Source organism: Oryctolagus cuniculus, chromosome 5 (assembly GCF_051225735.1).
Source record: "Oryctolagus cuniculus isolate XC-2025 breed Fujian yellow rabbit chromosome 5, ASM5122573v1, whole genome shotgun sequence".
Taxonomy (NCBI): domain Eukaryota; kingdom Metazoa; phylum Chordata; class Mammalia; order Lagomorpha; family Leporidae; genus Oryctolagus; species Oryctolagus cuniculus.
This window is the reverse complement of record NC_142871.1, coordinates 10,024,146-10,041,315: the sequence shown is the minus strand read 5'-3', so window position 1 is coordinate 10,041,315 and position 17,170 is coordinate 10,024,146. Positions and strand designations below refer to the sequence as shown.

The 17,170-nt window shown below is 57.0% G+C and overlaps 1 protein-coding gene across 4 annotated transcripts in view; it reads left to right on the top strand.

The window, feature by feature from the left end:
* The window catches only part of ZDHHC14 (zDHHC palmitoyltransferase 14), a 261,769-nt gene that overhangs the window by 239,098 nt on the left and 5,501 nt on the right, over positions 1–17,170 (top strand). For all 4 annotated transcript variants that reach the window (XM_070073338.2, XM_002714972.6, XM_070073342.2 and 1 more), the window contains exons 6-8: positions 5,235–5,337; positions 6,559–6,668; positions 10,745–10,847. In XM_070073338.2, the coding sequence (XP_069929439.2) occupies positions 5,235–5,337; positions 6,559–6,668; positions 10,745–10,847 (316 nt within the window). The remainder of the gene's footprint in view (positions 1–5,234; positions 5,338–6,558; positions 6,669–10,744; positions 10,848–17,170) is intronic.

Genomic DNA, 17,170 nt, shown 5'->3' with positions numbered 1-17,170 from the left:
TCTGTAGCTCCTAAGTTGTGTGTCTTACATCTTCTCCCCAAAGTTACACAGATATTTCCTTTAATGTCTGTGCATTGCTTTTCCCCCGCTCGGCATGGGGATTTGTCTGTGGTGTGATTGGTGTGAGCTGAAATCCGGCCTCATTGCCACTTCTATCCCAGCAGCTCTCGAATATTTTGGCTTCCAGACTCCTTTCTAATGTTAAAAAATTATCAAGGACCCCAAAGGGCTTCTGTTGCTATTGTATGAGAGTATTTCAAACAGTTCATGGGAAAGTTAATTTTAAAATAAGAATTTTGGTGCAAAAGGTTTTGAAATCCATGCATAGTTTTTTCCTAATAGGCATTTTCCAAGAAGTGTTTGAAGACACCCCCACTCCATAGGCATGGATGTCGGAATTTTTTGCATCAAAAAATAAATACTTTTTTAAAAAAAGATTTACTTATTTGAAAGGCAGAGTTACAGAGAGAGAGAGAGAGAGAGAGAGAGAGAGAGAGAGATCTTCCATCCGCTGATTCACTCCTCACATGGCTACAATGACGAGGGCAGGACAAGACAGAAGCCAAGAGCTTGATCCAGATCTCCCATGTGGGTACAGGGGTCCAAGCTGCTTTTCTAAGGCCATTAGCAGAGAGCTGGATTGGTAGTGGAGCACCCAGAACTCGAACTGGTGCCCATTGCAGACAGTGGCTTAACCTGCTATGCCACAGTGCTGGCCCCAGTAAATACATTTTAATTCCATGCTCCACACGCTTTTCAAAGTACCGTCGTGTGTGTGTGTGTGTGTGTGTGTGTGTGTGTAATACATCATTATATTTGCTATCTGTCATGTTTGAAATAAAAACTGAGCTGATTTTAGAACAAGAATGCACACAGCCATGCTGCACCTGCGGGCAAGTAAGGGCACCATTTCCTGGGCAGCCTCCAGAAACGGCAAGAGGGACACTGGGACCACTGCTTCTGCACCGGCAGGGAGACAGTGGTGACCTGGAGGAGACCTGGTGACCTGCAACCATCTTGGGGCCCCTGAGGGTCGCTGGGCTGAGGCCAAGAGCCACCTGTCCCCCCCCCCCCCACAGGAAAGGCCTTCAAGCCACGGGCCCTGGGGCCGGCCGTGGCCTCTGTCCTGCCGTGGCCCCGTGGCTGCTCCGGTGCTGTCAGCACCTGGCTCGCTTTGTTGGCCAGAAATGTTTTCTCCCCGCCCCGCGATGGTTCTTTGCTGAAGTGTCTGACCTGCCCTCACATACTCTGTCATCTAGATGAATGTAGGGGTCACCTTTTAAGATCACAGTTGGAATTTTGATGGGACTCACAATGACCTCCTGGATTAATTTGGGAGGACCTCACGGGCTCGTTGCCTGATGTTCGTGCATGCGGGAGAGGAGGCTTGGAGAAAGGCAGTGGCCAGGGGCCCCGGCGGGTCTCCCCCTTCAGCAGCCCCCAGCCCCGACACTGCGGTGGGCGCTGTGGCAGCAGGGCTCAGCTGTGTTGTCCCAGGGCTGTCTGGGGATTGAGGTGTCATCCTGGTGAGGAGGGCAAGATGGTGACATGCACCCGGCCCTGATTCCCTGGGAGCAGCGGGCGCTGTGCATGTGCTCTGGCCAGAGAGCAAAGGGACCTGCTCTCCCGTCAGCACTCGTCCCGGAAGACAGCACTGCCTAGTCCACTGTGCCTGTTAGAAAAAAGAAAAAAAGGACACGATTGCAGACCACCTGCATCTTCTCACCTCGGGAGCCCCAGAGCCCCTGTACCCACTTCTCTCTCAGAGGCCCTGGGGCACAGGCTCGGGTCGGGGACCACAGCAGAGCCCTGGACATCAGCATTGGCTGCCCATTCTGGATCCCCAGGGATTCTGGTTCTTAAGGACGCTCACACAAACTCACAGACTTTTCACGTAAGTGTTATCTGAACTTGGCAGTTAGCAAACACATACCCTCCGTGGCTGGACGTGAGGAGCAGATGGGCTGTGGCAGAGACCAGTTCTCCACGCAGGGTGGCCCTGAGCCTGTGGGGACTGATGGCCGAGGATCGGTGTCCCCAGGCATCTCAACCTCGCGGCTTCAAGCACTGGAGCCCACAAAGTGCCTGTTGGGTGACACCACCAGACCTTAGGGTTACACCACCAGACCTTAGGGCCTTGGGACGGCTCCTTCTCTCCTAGGAGTCCGGGACCGGGTCCAGTTCTGCCCTGCATGAGCTGCTGTGAGTGGCTCCGCTCCTCTGAGCTGTGGCTCCCTATCTGTAACCTGAGGGTTAAAATAAACCAGGGCATCTAAACATGGGACCATGCGGATCTATGGTGTGTGTGGGGGGGGGGGTATATTTAAGGCTTCTGAAATCATCAGAAAAATTGTGTTCCTGTGCCATTTTCTGAGAATTGGAACCCAGAGAGGCTCCAGATTCATGGTCACATGATCTCACCTTTTATGGTCCTCCTGACACCATCCGCATGGCTCCCAGGCGTCTCCCCTTGCCTTCCTCCCGCCCTTGCTGAGGGCAGGGACTGCTCCTTCCCCACTCTCCCACGCGACACCCACTTGGGGCTGGAACCCACGAGGCGCAGACTCCAGGTAGGCATCTGTAGGTCAACACCTCTCAGTCTTGGACATTCAGGGACCAGGGGCTGAAGGGAACTTAGAGCCAGCCCCCTGCCTCCGGGGGGCTCGTTGTCCTGTTGGGGGATGGGGCAGAGCAAGGCTGTCCATGGCAGCTGCTCTGAAACCCAGCTGCCTCCTGCCTTTCGTCCGGGGGTAGTTGGCTTGGTTCCTCCTGCCTCTCTTTAAAAATCAGCAGATGGGTTTTGATGCAGGTAAGAGAAGTGTATGTACGTCTTCAGCGTGCAGCCACGGGTCAGCAAGGAGACGTGTGGTCTGGATGTGGGTCCCCCCAATCCTGAGCTAGAATGAGGAAAGGGGCAGCCACAGGCCCTGCTGTGGTACTGGCAGAGCAAATTTCCACCACATAGCTCTGCTGTGTCTTAGGCAAATCTTTCTGCCTCAGTTTCCCCATCTGTTGGCTGGAAACCACACCTCTCCCTGGGTTGCTCCGAGGGTTGAGTCAGGCCGTGTGAGACCTGCTGTGCGACCGGCTGGGGAGGGGTCACAGAAGTGGGCTGCTGTTGGTGCCCTCCCATGGATTCTGGTCACCGTGCCTCTCCCCTGGTGGCACTGCAGTCTATGTGTTTCTGAGCCACAGAGAGCCACCGCTGCTGCTGGTGGTGGTGCTGGTGCTGCTGGTGGTGGTGGTGATGGTGGAGGTGGTGGTGGTGATGGTGGAGGTGGTGGTGGTGATGGTGGAGGTGGTGGTGGTGGTGGTGGAGGTGGTGGTGGTGGTGGTGGTGGTGGATGTGGTGATGATGGAGGTGGTGGAGGTGGTGCTGGTGGTGGTGGAGGTGGTGATGGTGGTGGTGGTGATGGTGGTAGTGGTGGTGGTGGAGGTGGTGGTGGTGATGGTGGTAGTGGAGGTGGTGGTGGTGGAGGTGATGGTGATGCTGGTGGTGGTGGTGGTGGTGGTGCTGGTGGTGGTGGAGGTGTTGGTGATGGTGGTGGTGGAGGTGGAGGTGGTGGTGGTGGAGGTGGTGGTGGATGTGGTGATGGTGGTGGTGGTGCTGGTGCTGGTGGTGGTGGTGATGATGGAGGTGGTGGTGGTGGTGCTGGTGCTGGTGGTGGTGGAGGTGGTGGTGGTGGTGGTGCTGTTGCTTGAAGCCGTCTAGATTCCTAGCCCCAGTCACAGTGCCTCCTCCTGGGATGAAACCTGCAGGGGGAGCAGTGGCCTGGAGATGGGCCAAGACCATCCTTGCAGTGTGGGCCACCGCCCGTGTGTCCCCTTGTCCACCACAGGCTCCCACCATGGCCATCTGCCCACTGGGGTAACCCTGGGGAAAGTGGAGACACGGCCCAGGCTGGTGGCAGCCAGGGATCTTGTCCCCTCCAGATCCACACTACCCCTGACCCCACCTGTGCTGTGCCTGACAGTGCCATGTGTCGTGGTTGTGGATGGGGCGGGTTGGGGCACCACACTGGGTTGTGCATTCAGTTCTGTAGCCCATAGATGAATTGTACCCAGTCCAGAAAAACCTGTGACTGGTGTTAGGGTGCGAGCTGAGCGGCTTCCGTCCTTGGAAACGCAGGGCAGCAGCGGCGTTGCTTGCTCCAGCCTGGCATTATTGAGACTCCCAGAGCCATGATTTACAGAAACAGCTGTGTCTCTGTAAATAGAATTTAACTTTTTTTAAAATTTGTTTCTTTTAATTTGTTCAGAAGGCAGGCAGACAGATGAGATCTCCAGTTCACTGGTTCACTCCCCAAATGCCTGCAACAGCTGGAACTGGGCTGGGCAGAAGCCGGAAGTGGGGCCCACAATGCAGGTCTCCCATGTCGGTGGCGGGGCCCCGAGTCCTTGAGCCATCACCTGCTGCCTCCTGGGTGTGCATCAGCAGGAAGCTGGACTTGGGAGCAGAGCCAGGACTTGAACCCGGGCACTGTGTTCTGGCTGTGGGTGTCCCACGCAGGATCTTAATCACCGGACCGCACGCCTACCCCATAAATGGTATTTGATAGACATTTGCGGGACAGAAAGATTTCTCTGGCCTTTTTCAGTCACCACACTCTTGGTGGGTGGGTCTCATGTGGTGGGGAGTGCTGGGCCTTTCTCCTGTGTCTCGTGTGTGGGGCTGTAGCCCTCCTCCCATTCCTGTCCTGTGAGAATTTCTGGTTCTCAGTTACCTGCCAAGGCGCTGAACACAGCCCTGCACAAATGGCCCCTGTGTGAGTGTGCCCCACCCCCCTTAGTCGGGCGTCACCCGGCACTGCTCTATAAGCCGGCTGGGCAGAGGCCTCTGGGCCTCACAAGCCTGCCTGCGGGAGAGACCTGCAGGGCCGCAGTGTCGAGCAGAACTCCCGTCCCTGCTGGAGGTGGCCTTTCACGGACGGCCAGAGCCACAGCCAGCTGGAAGCAGTGCCGTTCCTGGCTGGGATGACCCGGCCACGGCTGCACGTGGAGTCTCGGGGACATGTGACAGAGCAGTGTCGGGGACAGCATGCATAAGTGACACTCAGGGAGCCAGCCATGCAGCCCCTCACAGTGGGGACAGGAGGATCTGACGGTCCCCACCCTCAGGGAGGCCTCCCTCTGCGTAGAGAGAAGCCGGGTGCCGGGGGAAGGGCAGGGTGCCGGGCAGCTGTCACCCCCAGTGTCCAGCCGCCCGCCTCCGTTGGCCTCCTTGACTCGGTCACCGTGCTGGAAGCCGTGGTGTGCTTCTTCTCCGTCTGGTCCATCGTCGGCCTCTCGGGATTCCACACGTACCTGATCAGCTCCAACCAGACAACCAACGAGGACGTAAGTTGCAGCCGGCGTGGGCCGAGGGTGGGGTCTGTTGTGTTCAGTGGGGGGTGGGGGGGATGAAGAGGTTAGGGGTCGACTGCCCCCACGCCCATGGGGAACGCGGTGTGGGCTGGAAGCGTGCCCAGGGGCATTCCCGCGGGTCACCAGCAGAGGTTGCTGGTCCTGCAGGTTAGATGTTGAGGTTGGCCGAGTGAGGACTCTGGGAAGAGATGCTTTCTCTCCTTTGTAAAGAATTTTTTTAATATTTATTTATTTGGAAGACAGAGTTACAGGAGGGGAGGGAAGAAGACAGAGAGAGATCTTCCATCTGCTGGTTTACTCCCCTAGTGTTTGCAATGGCCGAGGCTGGGCCAGGCTGAAACCAGGAGCCGGGAGCTTCTGGTCTCCCACAAGGGTGGCAGGAGACCGTCTTCCGCTGCCCTCGCAGGCACACAAGCAGGAAGCTGGACGGGAAGTGGAGCTGGGACTTGTGCTATGCCACCACACCGGCTCTGCTTAACTGGTCACCTGACAAGGAGAAACCAGGGCAGAGTGGCACCGCAGGCCGACCCAATGAGTGTGCCTTTCCCGTCTCAGTCTGTTTAGTTTAACCCTTTTATCAGGTGTTTCCCTGCCTGTACTAAACACAAGACGCAGGCATAGAAACGGGACAGAACGGTAGCAGGCGCTGCTCGCTGGCCTTGCTCCTCTCGCCCCGTGGCACGTGGGGTCGGACACAGCCTGTTAAATCCCATGCATAAGCTGAATGTCTCAGGACAGGTCAGGCCCCTTCGGGGAAGGCATGAGAAAATGGGTGCCAATAGGACACAGGCCAAGAACATAGCTCTTCGTGTTTGGTAGCTTTGGAGTCAGAATCCATACAACGCATGGTTTCAGCAACACCTCAAGGCTCAATCTCACAGTCTGGATGACGGCCTCTCAGGGCCGTGTTGGTACTGTGTCAGCATCATGTTAGTCCCATGTTGGTCCCATGTTGGCCCCATGCAGGACACATGAAAGAGTGCTGTCCCCAGAGAATGTCTCTCGCCCCAGTCTAAGCTGCCATTTGGGGGTGTTTTCCCCGTTTGGGGGAAATGCCCGTCTCCCCTGAGCCAAGCCCCTCGGCTCCCCTGGTACAGGAACCCCCACCGTGTTTGGCCCCCTTGCTGAGCCTCTGTGTTTCTGGGGCACCGCCCTGAAGGCTACCGTGTGTCACGGAGTCTGCTTCTCTTCCAGATTAAAGGATCTTGGTCCAATAAAAGAGGGAAAGACAATTACAACCCCTACAGCTACGGAAATATCTTCACCAACTGCTGTGTCGCCCTGTGTGGCCCCATCTCTCCCAGGTAAGGAAGAACCCCCCCACAGACCTCCAGAGCCGCCGGCATCGGCCACACCCGCCAGGTCACTGCTGGCACAGCTCTGCACTCCGTGCTGCACACGAGGGCTCTGGTCCCCTTTGGTGTGTCACTCGTCACACCTTTTTTTAGGTCAGATTCGGGGCAAATATCTGAAACCTCGAAATAGATGAATCAAGGCCAGTGACACTGTGACTCATTGCGCTTGCCCCCGTGTGCGCCAGCAGGGTGCTGTGACCCGCATGACAAGGGAAACCTACAGCAGTGAGCGCTGGAAGCTGAGGGGTCCGGGGTAGAAAGTAGCTCAGGGCCGGGGCCACGTGGGCCGCAGAAGCTGAGTGCGACAGTGGTCGTCACCACAGCCGCTGCCACTCACTGGCCCTGCTCTGCCTGCTCCGCATGGACTGACTTTCTGAATCCCCATTCTGTGCCTAAGAGGTAGAGACTGCTGTCTCCCATTTTATGGATGGGGAGACTGAGGCACAGAGTTCGAATCGCGCATCCAAAGCCACATAGCTGGTGAGTGCCGGCTAGTCAGGACCCAAACCCGGGACGCAACATGCCAGCTGCCAGGTTGTTTCCGAAGTGGGCCCTGAGTCTGAGCCTCACCGAGGGCACGCACAGGATACAGCCTGTGTTCCGTGACCAGCCTCAGTGACCCTGTGTTAGGCGAGTACAAGCAGCACACAGAAAGGGGGAAGAGTCCAAGCAGGCAAAAAGTTCATGGACAATGGAAACGAAAGGTAAGTTTATTTAGGTGCAGAAGATTAATTAAGAACATGTATATAAGAGTTCTTCAGACAGTTCATAGAGTAAGTGTATATTATGCAAAAAAGCTATGCATAGATTTTTTAAAAATATTTATTTACTTACTTGAAAGTCAGAGTTATGCAGAGAGAGAGAGAGGTCTTCTATCTGATGGTTCACTCCCCAGTTAGCCACAATGGTCGGAGCTGCACCAATCCGAAACCAGGGGCCTAGAGCTTCTTCCAGGTCTCCCACATGGGTGCAGGGGTCCAAGGACTTGGGCCATCTTCTACTGCTTTCCCAGGCCATAGCAGAGAGCTGGATTGTAAGTGGACCAGCCAGGTCCCAAACCAGCGCCCACAGGGGATGCCAGCGCCTCATGTCAGGCCATCAACCTGCTGTGCCACAGCGCCAGCTCCATATGCATGGATTTCAAAAAACTTTTGTACCAACATCCACTCATCTTCTGATCCCAATTTCCGTGAGCTTTTTGAAGTACCTCCTGTATTCCAAGGCCGTTCGTTATTGGTGTTGGGTTGTTGTTGTTTGGACTCAGCCGCGGTGCTACTGAGGGACAAGAAGTTGGTCATTTTCCAGCTTTGGCCTAGAAATATGGTTCCCACTACAGTCGTCCCCCTCCCTCCTGCTCCCCCTACCCCACCCCACGGATACCACACTCCCAGAATGCCGCAGACCCCCATGTAACATGGCGCAGTATTCGGGGCTGTCTCTCAACCCGGGTTAAGCCGCCACTCGGGACTGCTGCATCCCTCATCAGAGTGCGTGCTTTGAGACTTGGCTCCTCCGCTTCTGATCCAGCTTCCTGCCGGTGCACCTGTGGGGCAGCAGAGGTGGCCCAAGAAATCATCATCAGTCAATCAATCTCTCTCTCTCCCTTTCAAATAAGCAATTCTTTTTTAAAAGGGGGAGCATGGTATTTGCATATAACCCACGCCACGCACATCCTCCTCTGTGCTCTAAATCATCTCCTTAAAAGCCTGACACAGCGTAAATGCCATGACAACGGCACTTAGACTGTGTCACTTGGAGGTGATGACAAGGAAAGCGGTGCACGTATTTGGTGCACATGTATTTTCTGCCCTTAATATTTTCAGTCCACAGTTGGGCGAGCCCACAGATGCGGAAACAGGCTGCAGAAGGCCTGCTGTGGACCACGCTACCACCAAGTTAGGGGGTGTCCAGGCACCCCTAACCTGCCCCTCAGAACCTGCTCTGAGAAGGCCTGGCAGGAGGGGACAGGCAAGACCTCCAGGTGCAGGGGCCGCCTGGGCATTCCAGCCGCTCCTCACCCGGGGACCCTGTCGGGGCTCCATAGGCTGACAGCTCCGCAGAAAAGCTGGACTTCACCCTGTGAGTTTGTGCAGAGTGGGGACAGGCCGTGAAGTAGGAGGAGCCTGGGCCGCGTCAGAGCCTCCGCTCCCCTCCTGATCCCGGGCAGGATAGAGAAGGCTCCCACTCTGCCCAAACGGATCTCCCGGCTCCTCACTCCTGCTTTATCTCGTTTATGGAGCAAATTCTGTCCCAGCCCTTCCACAAGTGGATTGCATTTGCCACTTGGGCCGTGTTCTTTCCCAAATCCAAGTTCCTTTAGGGGGCATTTCTCTAGAACGGCCCCCTGGTACCCCCTGAACCGCTGTTCAGCGGTGAACTGAGTCGTGTTAAAGGGTTTGTTCGAACGGTTTGTGAATGGGGCAGCGCCAGGCCACCAGTGTTCAGGGGACACAGAAGCAGGTGTCATGGAGCCGCAGGCTTGTCTACATGACGCCGTGCACGGTCCCCAGCTAGAAGCTGGCTGGTGCATCCTGATAGCTGAGACCCCATACGCTGCTTTGCAGTTCTGGAGCTGCCTGTCTCTGGGGGATTACTGTAACAGGCCCCAGGACCTGCACAGGAAAGGGGCCGCTCAGCTCTCACCTGGCTCGCAAGCTCCCCGGGAACGGCAGAAGCCAGAGGGGGTGGTGTTTGTCTCTCAGCTGCCTCATCCAACCCCTGTCCTCAGGGGGGCCAGGACATGGCCCAGGTGCCCCAGCCTGGGCCGCCCGCTAACGCGGGGACAGACCACGTGCTTATGTCGCCTCCAGCCTGCTCTTGAATGGCGCACGGTATGCTGGGGAGAGAAAGTGTCCTGTGGTTCTCACTGGTGGCCTGTGTGCCAGGAGCGCAAGGACCCACATTCAGCTCCTGCATGGTGTCACAGAAGTGTGAGACACAGACAGCTGAGGAGGGGGCCTCCTGCCAGTCTTCAAGGGGAATGTCAGTGTCAGGCCTCCGTGGACTGGCCTCAGGGGTCCAACCAGTGGTAAGAACTCACTTGGCCGCTAGCCACTGGCCACGTGTTGTCACCCAGCTCCATGCAAGGTGCAATGTCCCCACCAAGGGTGTGGTCTCACGGCCACGGGGCTGTCAAGGCCGGAAGTGCGTGGTGAAGGCTCTGAGGGCACCCAGGAGCGGATCCCAGGTGCGACCCGTTCTAAACGGTAGGCAGAAGCAGAGTGTGGACAGACAGCAAGGACGGGCAGACGGACAGCGTGTGCAGGGCCTGAGGCAGGGCGGGGCCGGGCTTGTCAGGGGAGGAGCTGAGTTTGCACGTGAGGATGAGGAGGGGCTCGTGACCTCGGGGAGGACCAGGGGCTGGGGGGAGACCTCCCTAGGTCTGAGGGCTGCAGTTGTGACCAGGCAGGAGGCAGGCAGGTGCTGGCTGTTTCTCCCCCTACCCCGACAGCCTCTCCCAGGCAAGCTCTCTCTACCCTGGTGAAACGCCCTGAGGTCCTCCTGTCTCTCTTGTCACCAAACGAGCAACCAAGTGCTTTGATTCTCTCCAAAATTATGTCATTCCGGTGAATCAGAACTCCCGAGTCACTGAGCGGGGACACTGCCCACCCCTTGACCTGACTGTAGTGAGGAGGCCCTGGAGTCTTAGAAGCTGGCCTGACCCTCCTGAGAGTTTCCCTGGAGACCCCCAGTTGCATCCCCTGCCCCTGTGCAGGCCTCTGCCCAGTGCAGCCCTCTGGGGCGGCAGGGGTCGGGGGGAGGCGGGCTCTCTCCAGGCAGTGTAGGCCTAAGTCCTGCATTTCTTGGGTGCCATCGCCAGGAGCCATGCTGGGCTGGCTGGCAGCAGCGGCAAGTTCCTGCATCAGGGTTTGGAGGCCAGGGGCTGAAGTCGGGGCGTCGGCAGGGCCCGGCTGTCTCCAAGACTCCGAGGAGGGCCGTCCCCGCCTCTTCCAGCCGCTGGGGGCTGCTGGTGGCCCTGGCCGTCTTCACTCATCCTCCCGTGCACGCCTCTTCTCTCTTTGCAGCCTGATTGACAGGAGAGGGTACATCCAGCCCGACACCCCGCAGCCAGCAGCGCCCTCCAACGGGATCACCATGTACGGGGCCACGCAGTCTCAGAGCGACATGGTAGGGCCCCCTGGGCTGGGGCTTGCTTCTGCTTCTGTGGTCACTAACCCCGGGAACAGACCACGCCCCCTGGCGGGAGGGAGGGCCACTGACACCCGAGGGAGTGGGGGGGGGGGTGTCCAGAGAAGGAAGGCAGCCGCTGAGTTTGGCTGGCTCTTAGGAGCCGTGTAAGGCACGCACGTGCGCCACACCCCCATCCCCAAACAGCACGAGACAGCCTGGTAGGACACCTCCCCCTGCTCTGTCCCTGCCCCTCACTTCTCTAAGTGTGGAGTGCATGGTGCCACCAGGTCTCCTTGCTTTACCTTAGCGTGAATCCTCAGACAGGTGTTCATTCACTCGCAGCAGTCTGAGGGAGGCGTCTCCGAAGTGTGCGTGCGTGCGTGCGTGCCTGCGTGTGTCCTGTGTCCAAAGGGGAGTGAGGAACGGTGGGATCTGTTTCTGTGTTGCGAGTGGGAGACTCTGGGCAGACAGCAGTATCCACAGCACCCAAAACCACAGCGTGGCCGGGTCCCGACCTCCAGTGCCTTAGGATCCCCTGGGTGTCTGGAAGGTGAGATGGCCTCACTGGGGAAGTCCCCGTATGTGTAGAGAGGACCCCACCTCGTGGCCCTCCAGCCCCGTCCGCCCTGGGCAGAGCTGACTCAGCCACCGAAGAGCCTGGGACAGATCACAGACTGCAGGGGGTGAGCAGGGGCGGCGGCAGCCCACAGGGACCTGCAGCTCGAGAGTCGTCCACTCGGGAACCGTTTCCCGCAGCGTGGCCCCGGGGCCGCATCACGGCCTTGGAGTCTCCCGCCTGGCTAGCGGTGGCGTCTGCGTGTCTCGCTCTCCTTTGCTTTGCCAGCAGGCGGATCTTCTCTCAAAGCAAAGGTGTGCACATGTCACATCCCGGCCAGTCCCCTCCGTGTGCAACCAGACATCTGCTTGTCCTGTCCCCTACACACGTGACCCTGGAGGGCCCCCCCCCCCATGGTTTTCCGAAGAGGAAAATGAGGACAGAGAACGAGAGACGGGCTCCCCGGAAAGGGGGTGCATGTACCGAGCACCAGCTGTGTTCAAGGCAGATGATCGGGGTCTCCTTTCATCCCGAGCCAACCGCGGAAACAGTTTTAGAAGAGACTGGTCATGCACCCCAGGGGCCAAGCTCAGTGTGAGGACGCCGGCACCCACGTTCACCTCGCAGACAGCACTCCTTCAAGTGCATGGGTGCCAAGGACAAGTGCCCACTCTCAGAAGCCTTGCCAAGCCGTTCACAGTACACGAGAAATGCCCAGTGTGGGCGGAGTTCACCAGAAGTCTGGCCACGACCCACACTGTGTGCTACCTCGCATTCAGCAGCTCTGCCTGACCTCCTACTGTGGGTGGAGAACTCAAAGGGGGCCAGGGGTGAGGTTTCTAGGGTGCAATGTTCCGAGGGGGCCAAGAGTCAGGGGCATCACAGAACCCCAGGCACGAAGGAGCACCATGACCCTTCCCTAGAGGTTGCCTCTGCAGGTCTGCAGCCTGGGCAAAGCCAGCGGGCACGACTCCCTGGCACTGCGCACTCTGCACTTACAACGTGAAGGCTGTCCTGCCGGCGCTGTCCCCACGACGCCACTGAGGGTCAGGGGGTGGGCTGGGACGGAATCCAGGGACCACTCTACAGAGCACCAGCTGGGTGCCTGTGTGGCCGGCAGCCAGGGCGGGGTTGACGAAGGAGACAGGGAGGCCATTTCACTCCGTGGCTGATCAGATTCCCCGGGGACTGCAGGTCAGGGTGTGCACCGTCGTGTTAGGCTGTAGTTGCCTGTCCTTGTGGGAAGCGGTCTGCCTCACTGTGGAGCTGAGGTGTACTTAGTCTTGCTGGGGGTGGTCAGTAGGGGCCCGTGGCCCCGAGCCACCTGTCAGGCTGACAGTGAGCTCAGACGCCTCACACGCCAGAGCAGAGGTGGGCATCGCCTTGCCAGCACCCCCTCCCCACACACACAGGCCAGAGAACATCTAGGACCCCTTTCTGCAGAGTGTAGAGAGGGCTCAGAAAGCACGTGGTGGCCGAGAGGCGAGCAAGACTCGGGTCTGTCCCAGGAGCCACACCGGGAGGTGACAGTGACGTCTGACAGCTGTGCCCTGTGAGCTCAGACACAGGACGCTGCCCGGAGTCCCAGAACTGGGGTCCCTCCCGAAAGCCCAGGAGCTCTACAGGAAGGAAGCCCTACACGGCCGAGTCCCTTAGTCCACCTTCTCCCGGTCACAAACGAAACTTCCGGGTGAGCACCGCTCCAGGTTCAGGAGCAACACCGAACCCCGGAGTCACATCCCTGAGCCAGGACATTCCTGGCAGTGGTGATCCCTGCGCAGGGACACCTGTTCCCCCAGTGAGCACCTTCGTGTCTGCTGCCAGGCCATAAGCTGCCTTCCTTATCCCTCTCTAAGAAAGTTGGAAATCAGTCGTGCAGAGAGCAGGCTGCCGCCACTTAGTAGCTGAGCGACCCTGACTGTTTACACCCATGAAAGGGGAACACTGACAAGTGTGCCTAGTAGGGTCTCCGAGAAGCAAACACCTTAACGTGCACTTAGCCCGTTGCCTAGCGGAGCGGTGCTCTGTAGTGTTGGCTGTTATTGTTACTGTCGGTGTCATCTCCCAGGTATGCGTGGGTGGCCAGGTCAGCCAGAGCAACTGTGTCCTCTCTGAGTAGCAGGACAGCGGTGGTCATGGCTGGAGTGGGGAAGGAGCCTCGGACGGGAGATGAGGCGCCCGTCAGTGAGCTCCCATCACCAACTCCCTCTGCCTCCGGTCCTCAGTTCTCCCCATCTGTGGAGTGGGAGCTGGGAGTGATTTGTAGCTAATGTCCTTTCTAGCTCTGCCTGTGAGCGCATCTCCCATCTTTGCAGCTCAGCTGGGTGAGGAGAGCAGGACACCATCTTTGCCCCACCCACAGGAGAGAGCCCCCTCCTCCTGGAAGACGATCAGTGGGGACCCCCTGCTCTCCCCCCTCTCCCAGCAGGCCTGAGACAGGAAGACAGCCCTTGCTGCACGAGGGGGGTTGGCCGTGGCCTGCAGCTCAGAAGTCCCCTGGAGCAAGCTTGTGCTCGGCTTTTCCTGTTGGGCTCTCATTGCGTGTGTTTCCGTGTCAGATCTCACTGGGTCGCCCGTGTGATCCTTGCTGTGCGTTGCTGGATTCGGTTTGCTAGCATTTTGTTGAGGATTTTTGCATGTATCTTCATAAGAGATACCGTCTAGATTTTTTTTAAAAGATGTATTTATTTATTTGAAACTCAAAGTTACAGAGAGAGATGGAGAGATCTTCCATCCACTGGTTTGCTCCTCATATGGCTGCAATGGCCAGGGCTGGTCCAAGCTGAAGCCAGGAGCCAGGATCTTCCTCTCCACCTCCCACATGGGTGGCAGGGGCCCAAGCACTTGCACCATCTTCTGCTGCTTTTCCTAGCAGAGAGCTGGGTCGGGAGTGGAGCAGCCAGGACAGGAACCAGCGCCCACGGGGGACGCCGGCACCACAAGCTGAGGCTCTACCCGCTGTGCCACCACCTTGCCGCTGCCTGCGTTATCTTTTCATGTGAGGTCTTTGTCCAGTGTTGGTATCAGGAAGTAACACTGACCTCCCAGAGTGAGTCGGGAAGGGTTTCTCCTGCTTCTGTCTTCTGAGGAGTCGGTGAGGAACTGGTGTTAGTTCTCCTTTTGAGGTCTGAAGGAACTCACAAGGAAGCTGTCGGTCTGGAGGCTTCCTTGATGAGTAGTTTCTGATCACTGACTTGCTCTGAGCTTGTTATAGGTCTACTCAGATTTTCTATTTCTTCATGTGTCAGTTTCAGTGGTGTGTGTGTGTGTTTTGGGGATTTCATCTCAGTTGTCTAATATGTTGCCATTTTGTCATAGGCTTTATGCTAACATTGTTTGATGTTGGAAGTAGGAAAAAAAGGAAGAAAAGCTTAAAAAGTTTTAAAAATGAGAGTAATTTGTAAGGGAGGGGGGGAGAAGATGTAGCCAAAAACTTCAGTGAGTGTAAACAAGCCCATGAATTAGCCCCAGGGGGACATCAGTGTTCCATGTGTTTTTTTTCCCGAACAGTCTATGAAATGCATGTAACTCTGCCAGCCGAGGGAGCTGGGAACCTCCAGCAAAGTGGATTCCAGTGTGGGTCACAGGTCCTGTCTGTTTGCTTTGCTTTCTTCCCCTTGGAGTAATGTTAGGGCCAAGAGAAATAGACACATTCCGAGCGATTTCCAGGGATTGTCAAAATACGGAAACACAAGCTAAACTATTTCTAGACTGAGAGCCAGCCTGGTTCTCTGGGGGCAGTTGGGACATTCCTCCCTCTAGCTTGCTCAGGCTGCCTGGAACAGACACCCCAACCAATAGCGTCACGGAGTGAGCCAGCGCACGGTGGCCGCAGGGACCCAACCCCCCCCCCCCAGGTTTTCAGGTCTCTGGTGCAGCGTAGATGCCAAGTAGCCACCCTCTGCTCCCTGGAAAGCCTGCACCAGCAGGAGAAACAAGGGGCCCAGCAAACCGCCCAGCAGTCCGTCCTCTTTCTCTTTATTTCTCTTTCGTTTTGGGAATAGAGTTAGAGCTCACAGTCAGTGTGAAAGTTCTCGTGCTCTGATCCTTAATTAAACGGGAGAAAAGTGAGTCCACAAGCCTTCTCCTGCTGAGTTAGCCAGTCACAGGGTGAAGGTCACGGCATTCCAGGAAGGGAGCCAGGGCTCCACCGCAGTCCTCGGCTGCCGGCGGAGGCGCAGCCCCCTGACAGCCGGCCCAGCGCTGGCTGACCACGTCCCTGCGAGGACCTTCCCATGCGGTCCCGCAGCAGCCTGTGAGCCGTCCCCAGGTGACAAATGGCGAAAAGGGGCTTTACACAGGACCTTGGCCAAAGTCACACAACCAGCAGCTTGGGGCCTCATGCTCTCCCACCAGGGTGGTGGGAGAAGACCCCCTTGGCCCCTGGCCCTGCTTCTGGGAGCTGAGGACGCGACTTCCTATAGCGCTGTGTCTCTGGGCGCGGGGCACCCATCAGACCTACAGTACTGACATGAGAGCCTGGTTAGGTCAGAATCCAGGCTGGGGCTCAAGCAGTGGGCGTGTCCTAGTCCTGGGGGTGATTTAAATAGCTCAGAACCATCACCAAAGCCTCGACAAAGCTTGAGACACAGGGAACAGTCTGAGCCGACGTTTGCTTGGGCACAGAGGAAGTTTCCTTTATCTCGCGTGTGGCTGAACCGACACATGGTCTAGTCAGTGAAAAGGGAACAGGCCGGAGCAGTAAGCCTGTGAGACGCAGCTGTTCCGTGTGCTCAGGAAGCCTGTGGACGGTACAGCAGGCATTGTATGGAGACAGCTGTGGCAGGAGAAGGTACCTGCTAACCAGCTCAGATTTTGTTCTGCGAGCAGCAGGAGGCCGTTACAGAGACCCAGGTGACCAAGTAACTCCCCGGGGCTAGGAGGCTTGCTCGTGTTCATCACTGAGGTATTCATCTGATTCCACCTCATATGCTGGAAGATTACTTTTTGAAAAAAGGATTTATTGGGGCCGGCACTGTGGCCCCAATAGTGGATAAAGCCGCTGCCTGCAATGCCGGCATCCCATATGGGTGCCGGTTCAAGTCCTGGCTGTTCCAGTTCCAATTCAGCTCTCTGCTATGGCCTGGGAAAGTAGTGGAGGCTGAACCAAGTCCTTAGGCCCCTGCACCCATGTGGGAGACACAGAGGAAGCTCTTGGCTCCTGGCTTTAGATTGTCACAGCTCTGGCCATTGCAGCCATTTGGGGAGTGAACCAGTAGATAGAAGACCTCTCTCTCTCTTTACCTCTGCTACTCTGTAACTCTGCCTTTCAAATAAATAAATAATTTTTTTTGAAAAAAAGGATTTAGTTATTTGAAAAGTAGAGTGATACAGAGAGAGAGAGAGAGGGAGAGAGAGAGAGAGAGAGAGAGATCTTCTGTCTGATGGTTCACTGCCCAAATGTCCACAGACGCAAGGCTTGGACCAGGTCGAAGCCAGGAATCTCATCCAGGTCTGTCTCCCACGTGGCTGGCAGGAACCTATGTGCTTGGGCTATCCTTTGCCATCTCCAAGGTGCGTAAGCAGGGAGCTGGACTGGAAGCAGGGGAGCCAGGACTCAAACCGGCACTCCAGTATAAGGGAGAGGGGCGATCAAGCAGTGGCGTCACCTGCTGTGGCACAGTCCCCACCTCTGGAAGATTACTTTTCCAATCAGCATTTATTGCCTTTCCCTAAGCTCCTCCCACCTCTGCCAACTCCACACGTGCCCAGTCTTTGTCTAATGGGAATCTTGTGAGGGCACTAGAAGAGGATAATCCCGAAA